Source organism: Peromyscus californicus, unplaced genomic scaffold, assembly GCF_007827085.1.
Source record: "Peromyscus californicus insignis strain IS unplaced genomic scaffold, ASM782708v3 Scaffold_14__1_contigs__length_90479793_seg_2, whole genome shotgun sequence".
NCBI lineage: Eukaryota > Metazoa > Chordata > Mammalia > Rodentia > Cricetidae > Peromyscus > Peromyscus californicus.
Window position 1 is genome coordinate 50,510,204 of NW_026294436.1, and position 10,538 is coordinate 50,520,741.

Below are 10,538 nucleotides of genomic sequence, written 5' to 3' on the forward strand. Positions count from 1 at the left end.
AAGGCTGTGGCAGGGCAATGGATCCAGACTTGGCCTTTGACAGCAGCCTAGGCCCAGGGGACACCAGGGTCCCTGGTGTCAACAGAGGCCACTCGAATCAGCAGAAGCACAGCCCTCAGACACTGACATGGTCCTAGGTAATGGCCCAGATCCCCACCCACTTCTGTGTGGCCCTTGGTGGCAACACAGGCCATGGACATGTACATAGATCTGGGCTGTGTTTGCAACATGAACCCAATGTGGTCTCAGGCTGAAGCCCAAGCCTGGATGTCACCATGGCCATGGTTGGCAGTGGAGGTCACTCAGATTAGTGTGGACCCAACAGCACCCTGTCCCCAGGTGGTGGCCAGATTCCAGATATCTGCACTGACTTTGATGGCAACAGGAGCTGAGACATCAACTCAGACCCTGTCTGCAGCAGAGCCATGGACCCAGACATGACCCTCAGCAAGTCCCAACCCAGATGTCACTATGGTCCTAGGTGGCCGCACAGGCGGCTAAGACGCGCATGCCCCCTGTGGGGCTATATCCCTTTGATACCAACAAGGTCACAGCTGGTGGCCCAGACTGCAGGTGGCTGCAAGGCCCTCACTGGTGAGAGGAGTCAGGCATATCAACAACGACAACCCCACAGCTGTGTCAGGGCCATGGACAGGACACTGCCCTTGGCAGCAGCCCAGGCAGAGACATCATCATGGCCCTATGTGGCAAGCAGGTCATGGATTTCTTAGTAAATGTTTTCGTTTCCTAAGAGGCTGTAGAGCAATACTTGTGTGTGTTTCTCATTAATTTTGTGTACATGATCATTTCATGAAATATGTATACAGGATGCCATTTTTTAGGGATAGCTAAATATATGACCACAAGGAGACAGGATAGATATTTTTTGTCATCATGCAATGGATATCCACAGAGTTGGCAACACCATCCAATTCCAAAGCCATGTGTAGCCCAGACAGGCTGGGAACTCTCAATGTAGCCCAAGCTGGAAGCACAAGAGGTTCTGGTATTATAGGAGGTTCTGGAGGTACTGGAATGAGACACCACACCTGATGAAGGAAATTGGTTCTAAGCTAGGAGAGTAGGAAATCACTTTCTTATTAATAACAATACAGTTATTTTACTCAATAGGGGCTTAAAGGGAGCAGTCACTATAAGCAGCGAATAGCCTTAGCAAAATACCAAAATAGCAACAAGAACAAAAGAAAGAACAAATAAATAGCAAACCTCAAACCATAACAAAGAACAGCAAAAACCCAAAGCAAACAAAATCCAACCCAAAACCAAACGATAAAAATTAAGCTAAGCAGCCTTCTCTTGCTACAGATTGAGCGGCACAGACCTACAGCCTGTGGCTGACCTTGAAAACAGGGTCGGAAGGCCATGTTTCCTTGGGGTTTTGGAGGTCAAGCCCACATAAAGACTAAGGAAGAGACATGATCCTAGAGCACTCTTTGTGAACCTATGGGAAGCTTTTAATAAATTATCACCCACTGCCAATCCTGTAATGTTTTGCCCACTGTTTGATTGTTCCAGTCAGCATACATTTGTGTGCTTCCTAGAGACCCAACAAACCCGTGGGCAGCATCTGACTGCCCAAGAACATCAAAGATGACTCAGATGTCTTCTATAAATCCTTTCTCAGGACCAGTCACCTCAGTGAAGGCTGAAGAATACCCACTCATTTTACATAGGGAGGGAAAAATGGCTAACAGGAAGAGTGAGGGACTGGCGCCATCTCTGTAGGGCATCATTTTCAGCAACACTTGGTTAACAGGAGGAGTGAGGGACTGCCGCCATCTCTGTAGGGCATCATGTTCAGCAACACTTGTACATGACATCGAGTCAGCTTCAACCGCTGGGCTGGAGAACGAAATATGATGCTTTGGGGTGTGGCCTGTCTGGAACAGCTTGATATCAACAATCTTCTGTGATGGATCTACTCTGCCTAGGGAGGGCTGAGGACTCAATCAGCTGTCAAGGCCTTCCACACTAAACTGAAAGAAAAAGCCTTGCTCACCAACCTCTCTACCTTCCATGTTGTACTCCTTACATGGACCACGTTCTGTTGAGTGTCAGGGTTCTCAGTAATTCTTGTCTCAGCTTTTCTGTATCTCCAGCTCATTTGTGATGCTTTCTTTTCTTCAGGAGTACTGGGTCAGGAGACCCATGGATCTGATTGGGCCTGGATCACCTGGAGGTCAGCTGGTATATGCCTCACTAGTGAGTTCACAGCTATAAAGGGGGTGTTTTCTTCTGAGGAGGCCTTGATCTGAAGGTGTAGAATGTCATCTGTTCAAGGTGTCTGTGGCTTCTTTGGCCTCCTCAGGTCTCTCAAGATCTGCTATGTGAGAAGGAAAGGAAATCAGACCCAGAAACAGACTGGCTGGACCACAGGCTAGAAAAAATCAGGGCCTATTCCCACTGCAAGCCAAGGTCAAGAGCTCCCAAACCCCTAACCAATGCCATGTTTGCTGGGGATGGGATGCAATGGTGGCTCACTTGCCTGTGAGACTTAGGGCTCCTGCAGCAGCTCTGTCTGCAGGAGACTGTCCTCCTGGGCTGTGGCCTGTTCCAACTCAGACGGGAGACTGTCTGACCTAGAGGAGGAAGGCAGTTAGGGAACAGGCCTGGTGGGGACCTGCTGTCAGCTGTTGAGCCTGAACCAGCTCTAGTCAGCTGGACAATCCAGCATGACCTTTCAGCTGAGGTCATTCCCTGCATTTCCCAAGGGAGAAGCGTCAGAGTGCACCTGGGCATGGATTTTTTTCTCAGCTTTTAAAAATCTCCTAGAAGATGAACTGAGAACTACCCTCTGGGGGGGGGGGGCAAAAAATTCAGCCCATTTCTCCACTTGTCCAGATACATTGTTTTGAAAAAAAATATAACAATGTAGCAATATCTGTGTAACAGTTCAGGACTGATATGCATGGCCCTGATTAGATCCCAGGTGAATGTGAGCAACGTGGGAAAGCGAATGTTTAGACCTTCTAAGATCTTCTAAGGGAGCCTACAAAATAAAAGCAGTGAAGGTTCTAATTACTCCTACAGCACAGAAACCTGCCTGGGTTCAACTCCTTAACCCCCAAATCTTCTTGTAGCAGAAAAAATCTTTTCACAGGAAACAGATGCCCACTGCAGAGAGCCTGTAATCAGCAGGAGTGTGCTGCATGCAGATCTGCCCCAAAGGTAGAACTTCTCTCTAAAGAAGATGTACTGGAAGGATAATAAAGAGGCAGGAGCACACACTGCCCTCCACAACAAACCCTCCTTCGGCTACGTTGAGGACTACCATAGGGAAATTTGTGAGGAGACACGGGGGACAAGGCACTGAGGAGATACCAGAGAGCTCAGAAGGGAATAAGGGGTAGACAAACCCCAGGAACATTAAGGCTCAAACACAGTGTTTCCTGGAGAAGTTCTTGTTGACTGGGCCAGCACAATCCCCTGGGCTGTTCTTCTCCTGGCCGTGACAGAGAGTCATCCAGATGGTGAGAATCCCATAAAGGACAGAGATCCAGGTACAGGTGACCTACATGGCTCTTACTGCTCCTCCCAGCTTGGGCTCCTACCTCTTCTCAGAGATATAGAAGTGACAGTGCAGCTTGTCTGCCAAGTCCCCTTGCTGGGGGACCGGCTCCTTCTGCTTCAGCAGGTCCTTCAGTCTTTCATCCAGGCTCTCTTGCTCCTGTTCATTAGAAGGTCGTATTCTCAGTAGAGGGTTGCACACTCACACGCACACACGTAAACTCATGAACATGCACAAGTACATGGATGCACACATACAAGCACGGTGTAAGGCAGTAACATGTTTAGTTTCCCAGTTAATGCTAATATAAGGAGCAATCACCGGGATACTATTGAGAAGAAGGTTAACTTTTGCTGGATGGGAGAAGAATACAGTGGGCATGAGAGATAGGCAGCTCAGTGCTTATCCTGTAAACCTAACGCACAGACAGGTGGACCTCTGGGGTCCTGGCCCATTAGCCAGCCCTGCTTAGGAAGCTTCTCAGGATGTGCAGTATAGGAATGTTCCACAGCACAGGACCACTGGATGTGGTGGACCAGTCCGCTGGTCTTGTTCACTGCTTCCCAGCTGCCCCCAAGGTGAACAACTTTCTCCAAATGGAGCTCCTTTTACCATAAGCTACCTCACTTTGGTCCCAAAGCAATGAGCTCAGGAAACTAGAAAATCTCCACAACCTGGAGTCAAAAATCAACAATTCCTCCCTGTAAGGTAATTTGTTGGGGATTTGTTTGAGTAACCAAAGGCTAAGTCAGAGCCAAATAATTGCATGTATTATTTCATACTGAACACTATTCCATGGCAAAGCTCATCCACATTGTACTTTTTCACTCATCAAATGATGGACATCTGGATGGTTTCTACTTTGAGGCTACTCTGAGGAATGCTGCTATAGTGCTTCCATGCCCTAACTTCTCTGTGGACACCTACTTCATGTTCTGGAGTCCCTGGGTCACCTGGGGACTGCAGTCTAACTATCTGAAGAACTGTGTGTGCCTTCTCACTGTGCAATATCATTTTACACCACCAGCAATGTCTGAGGGGCCTCATTTCTCCCAGCCCTCTGTGAAGCTGATTTGAACTCAGAGTGAACGACTTTGTAGAAAAGCAGTTACTGAGTGCTACAGATACAACCCATGGTGAATGCTTCAGACCATCGTGTGCCTAAAGGTGTGCCCTCGGACAGCCCCATTCTCACACCACCGCATGGCTAGGGACCGTCTGATGGGCCGAGATGCAGCTGGAAGCACACTCCAAGTCAGAATCTCTCAACGAATAAAATCCAGTCCAAGCTTCAAGGCCAAGGTTAACCGTCCAAGGTTAGGCAAAGGGGGAAAGCAAGTGGTGGCAGGCAATGTGGGGGAGAACAAGACAGAGAAGACTCAGGGAGCCACCTGACCACTGAGTGTGCTCACCATTCACCCAGAGCAGAGAAGGGACACACACCCTCAGCCAGCCTATCCTGCCTCTCAGACACCTTGTTTTGCCACAGTGGCCTCCTCCTCACCTTCCTGTACCACATTCCTCTGGTTTGCTCCAAAGACCTTTCTTGCAGACAAATATTTTTCCCTCTGCAAATACCCGAAAACTATTGAGTTACAGTAGTTTTTGTATCCTTTTGTTCCAGACTGCAAGGTGGACATGTAGGAAGATGGGCACCAACATACAATATTCGATGGAGGCTAAGTGAGTGGGCACAGTACTTCTCAATAAAGTTGGAATCCATCATCAGTAAAGATGTTTCATGGGTAAGTGAACAGACAGAAATGCAGAAATACACACGCACACAAAAGTGAACACATCACTACACACAAACACATACTTGCCCATATATGCACAGGTACTCACAAATACCCACACAAGCACTTATCTCTACACATACAGGAAACATGGGCACAGAAAACCACACTCAACCACACATGGGCACACACACACACACACACACACACACACACACACACACACAAAGGGACACTACTGTGCAAATAAGAGGCAGGAGACACACACCAACACTAATAGAGGTACACACTCATATGAAAAGAAATGCACCACACACACACATACACACACACACACACACACACACACACACACACACACACACACACACACACACACTTCTGAACCCAGAATGGCCAAGGAGAAGACAGCTGCCTTTCATAACCTTTTCTGCTGCAACAGGAGGTAGTGGGTCCTCCCTACAAGGCTCTTAAACTCAGCCGGGCTCTGCTACCCTGGCCTGTGCTTACTTTTCCTTCCGTGAACTTTATCCACCCTGAGACTCACTGATCCCACGGGCCAAGTTGACCCATCACAGTCTCTTCACTAAACCTCCCCTGGCTCCTCCACAGAAGACTTATTAGCTCAAGAGAAAGAAAATGACCCATGGTCAACACCCAGGATGTTTTCAATGGGTTACAGTGCATAGAAGATGAATTTAGCCCCAATGTCACTCAGAAGGAGGCTAGTGACGTCACCTGCAGTACTTTTCAGGAACGTAGCGCTCTGCACAACTATGAGAGGGAATTTGTTCTAAGACACAGCCATGCACATGATATAGTCAGCAACACAATGTCAGCAAGGAGATGCACTGTGGGATTCCGTGTTGTGAAGCCAGAGACGAGACAAACCAGACATTTCCCGTCGTGTTAGCTTGGTGCAGTGAAAGGGAAGAAGTCTGCCTTTCATGTTTAAAATTGCTGTACAGTTTGATTTTTTGTTATTTATTACAAAACACATTAACTCCAAAACAATAAACATGTGTGAAATGAAGAGAGAGCTACTCCATCCTTCCTCTTTCTGAGCTACTGAAACTTGTAACAATTAGAAGAGACAAAACAACAGAAGATCCACCTTGGAGAGCACAGGAAATCCGGAGTGCTGGCCAGCCAGATTAACCAAACTAGAAAATTTCAGGTTCAGTCAAGACCTGGGCTCAAGGGAATAAGGGAGTGAGCAACAGAGGACAACACCAGATGACATCATCTGGTCTACAAACACACCCAGCAATGTACACATCTACACACACATGCATACACCATGGAGAGACCACAGAAATCCTAAGTGAGCAGAAAAATTGAAGAGGACATCATGCTGAATGAACAGTTGAATTTAGACTATGCACATCAGCTGAGAACCACAAATGCTATCCATCCCTTGGGGACTAAAAATTCCTAGGGGAACACACAGCTTAGTCAAACTATGTTTGGGTGGTTGGAAAAAATGTTCTCTTGAAGCCTCAAACCTGCCACCCCAACCCTCAGCCTGTCAAGTCCTCCCACATCAATGGTCATTGAGTCAGCTCCAGACTGGAAGCTCCACGATGGGAGAACTGTCCAGCATCACCCACAGGAAACAGGGCTGACAAGCTGATACTCAGGCTTCTGTCAATGGGAACCAAAAGTTGAGGAAATAGAAGAGACCACGTTAGGAAACAGGAAAAAAAGGAGCAGGCCACGTGACCCCTACTCAAAATTTGACAGTGAGAACCACTCACTCGGCATTGGCACTGGGCTCTAGTCCTTGCAAGCTGCTTCCTACATTCGATCTCACATGACCCCTGCAAAGCAAATGAGCCACAGGCCGCCGATGTCATCAATGAAAGTAAGCTTTGTGCTATTCCCTAAGTAGCTGCCTGCATAGCAGCCCTCTGACTACAAAGACATGTAGGTGTGTGATGTGTAACTGACCCATCTCCCTCAATGAACTGCAGCTGCTAGCGGAGCAGGAGGGGTTGTGAATGATCACAGAAATGAACAATTGGATGGTATGTAGGTGAGAGTCTAGATGGGTGAGTGGATGGCTGCATGGGTGTCTCCATGATTATGGTTGGACAGGTGGGCAGCCTGGCCCTGCTGCCAAAGCCTACCTGCTGTTGCTCAGCACAGGGGTCACAGATCTTATCATGGGCCTCCTTCAAGAGCTTCCTCGCCTCCTCACAGGACTCCTGAAGCGCAACCTGCTCCTCCCACAGCTTTCTGTTCTCCAGCCTCAACTCACGTACATTTCTTTTCAGCTGAGCCAAATCTCGGAGTTTCAGGCTGTGGAGATAACAAACCCGCCAACCAAAAAGGGTGAGCCCCATCCAGCTCCAAGTACCATCAGCCATCCCTACCTCCAAGTACCACCAGCCCTGAAAAGTCCCAGGCCCCCAGACAGCCCAGGATTGGATCTCACAGCAGCCAAGACAGCGTCACACAGTGGCAAGCCAAATTGAGAGAATAAATAACCCCAGAAAGATTCAAAGTGCTTCTGAAAATCCTGGCACCAAAAGTGATCCTGTGCCCCTGAGAACACAATGCAGCCAGCACCTGTGCTTAACTGCTCATGGTACTGGGAAAGCAGCAGCAGGTAGAGGGCAAACCCTCTCTGAAGGAGGGCAGAAGTCCCTATTGGAATAAAGTCTGTCTATGGGTCCCATGGCAACAAGCTCTAGGAAGTCCCTGCCAGAGCCCCAGGGGCCCTGGGATGCCTAACACTTCATCTGCCTGACACTCCCTTCTTGGTGCAAACCATTTTTCTATCTAGGGGCTCCTGAGACTGGCAGAACATCACTGGGAGGGGCTCTTTTCACACTTACCAAAACTGAGTCCAGGAGGCACAAGTCCAAGGCCCACAAGGACGCTGCTTGCTAAGAGGCAGACAGGCTAGAACCAGAGCCCTCACTTTGAGTCAAAGACACAGAGGGCACAATCAGTCCCTCCCAAGCTAAAGCAGCCATGTACCTGTAGGATTCTTTCTCTTTAACCAGCCGCTTGCACCTGTTCAAGGCATCAATGATCTCCACAGGCAATTTCTGCAGGTCCGACATCACCTGCTTATGCTCCTTTTTCAGCATCTCCAGAGAATCCATCCTGTGGTAGGGCATGGCCCCAGGGGAAAAGAACTCCATGAGGGCTGGAGAGATGGCTCAGAGGTTAAGAGCACTGACTGCTCTTCCAGAGGTCCTGAGTTCAATCCCCAGCACCCACATGGTGGCTCACAACCATCTATAATGAGATCTGGTGCCCTCTTCTGGCCTGCAGTCATACATGCTGTATACACAATAAGTAAATAAATCTTTAAAAAAAAAAAAAAAAAAAAAAGAACTCCATGAACACAGGACTCAAGGATCATATGAAATCCGGCTGTGTCCTGGCCTACCCCAGCCCAGTGGATGCCACAGCCTGGTACCTATTACGCTGGGACCTTCTGGTGCTTATTAAACTTCCTATCCTGTCCCCAGGCCAGAAGAGGCAGGTGGTCCAAAGGGAGGGAGTCAGGGCTGCATGAGCACTCTAAGTTGGCTTGGAGATTAGCTCTCTAAGAAGTTCCCAGGAGTCCATGCCACATATCTGGGCCCACCAGGAACCTATGATGACATTTCTCTTGTCTTCAAAACAGGATTCTCATTCCTGGGTGACTATTACTACAGTGAGAACCAGAGAACACAATCAATATATCCAGGGAGAAGTCCCAACGTCAAGAAGGCTTTATAGACTCCACAGGGGATTCCAATGTTCCACCAAGGTGCGCACAGTGGCCAGGAGATTTGCTGCTCAAAGTGGGGGTCCCTGGCCTCAGCACTGTCATCCCCTGGAAACTGTGAGAATGGGAAATCCTCAGGCCCTGTCACAGACCCCAGACTCCTAGGAGTACACACCCACACACCCACATGTCCTCTACCTCCACATACAATTATGATGCCCATGAAATACAGGGAGGTGGCACTATCTCAGATTATGAGGAAGAAGACCAGAGAGGAGCTGTGATGATCTTTAGGCCTTCCAGCCACAAACTGAGATTGATCAATGGGACCAGGTTCCTCCAGCTGCTGACTGGAGCTTTCTGCACAGAATCATCAAGTACAAAGACTCACCACAAACTCACAGCACCTAGCATGTCCCAGAAGCCAATACCTATTAAGGCCTCTTGAAATGCATGTTGAGAGCTACACCCTACTATCCCTGTCCCCAGACTGTGATTTAGGTCACAGGCTCTGCTTTTCATTTGGAAGAAGGAGAAGATCCTGTGTTCCCTTCTCACATCTACCCAGGTTCCAAGTTCTGCCTCTCTGATGCACTCAGGAAAATTAGTTTAGGCACCAGGACACCCTGGAGGTTCTGCCTCCTGTACCTCAGGAAAGCTTGGCTTGACACTGTGGGGTCAAGATGGTCAGCAGAGAACTGGGCATAATGACTACCTGTTCTTCAAATCCATGTTGGTGTAAGTGTCCAAGATTCCATAGAGCTCAGTTCGCTCATATGTCATACTCTGTAGCTGAAAGATGAGTTTCTCCACATCGTTCATTTCCTGCTCCTGCTCAGTGAAGGTGGAGAGTTGGGATGGTGCCTCCCCAGTGGTCCCTGCAGGTAGATAAAGACATGTGAACTTGTATACTTGAATTACATAGAGCCAGGAGAATCCATGCTGAGTCCCAAAAGGAAGCCCGAAGAAGAGGAAATGCTAGAGACCCAGTGAAGGCCCCAAAGAGCAGGGCAGCTATCCTCAAACTGATGTCCATGAGCTATGTCTCTGTCGTCAACCACCATGGCTAGGAATGTGCTTCTGTCCCTAATGCAATACCCTAGCCCTGGAAGGCATAAGTTATCTCCAACATGTAGATTTGGAAGACAGTGTCACCTCGTATCTGATGTGATGCAGGTAAGTCCTCTTGTCCCTAGAGCTTAGCAGCACCAAACATGATCACATGTGCCCAGGACCAAAGCATCTGAATGTCTGAGACTTTGGCGCATGGCCAGGGGAGTTTCCCTCCCTTCTTATTGGCATCAGATTCCCATGGAAACTGAAGGAGTCCATGAGGATGAAGTGCAGCAACACCCTACCCTGACAGCGATGCCTAATTAGTCACTCCTTTGCTCCTGCTGTCCTCCCTTTCCACTCACAGTGAGATGAAGGATCCCAGAAAAGCAGCTGCAGACTTGACAATCCGTGGTTCTCTCAAACTAACCATCACAAACTGCTTGCTCTGGGCCTGCTCTTAAGGGAACCCAGAGAAACAGGATAAGCCCAT

General features: G+C 48.5%; 1 protein-coding gene across 1 annotated transcript; it reads right to left on the reverse strand.

Annotated features, from left to right (window-relative positions):
* Positions 1-2,507: 2,507 nt before the first annotated feature.
* On the reverse strand, positions 2,508-8,368 carry LOC128109444 (disks large homolog 5-like). Its single transcript, XM_052736609.1, has 4 exons — positions 8,251-8,368; positions 7,395-7,566; positions 3,573-3,688; positions 2,508-2,600 (listed from the first exon to the last, which is right to left on the reverse strand). Exons 1-4 carry the CDS (start codon positions 8,361-8,363, stop codon positions 2,516-2,518), a joined length of 486 nt encoding a protein of 161 aa, XP_052592569.1. The 5' UTR covers positions 8,364-8,368; the 3' UTR covers positions 2,508-2,515.
* Between the last annotated feature and the right edge of the window lie 2,170 nt (positions 8,369-10,538).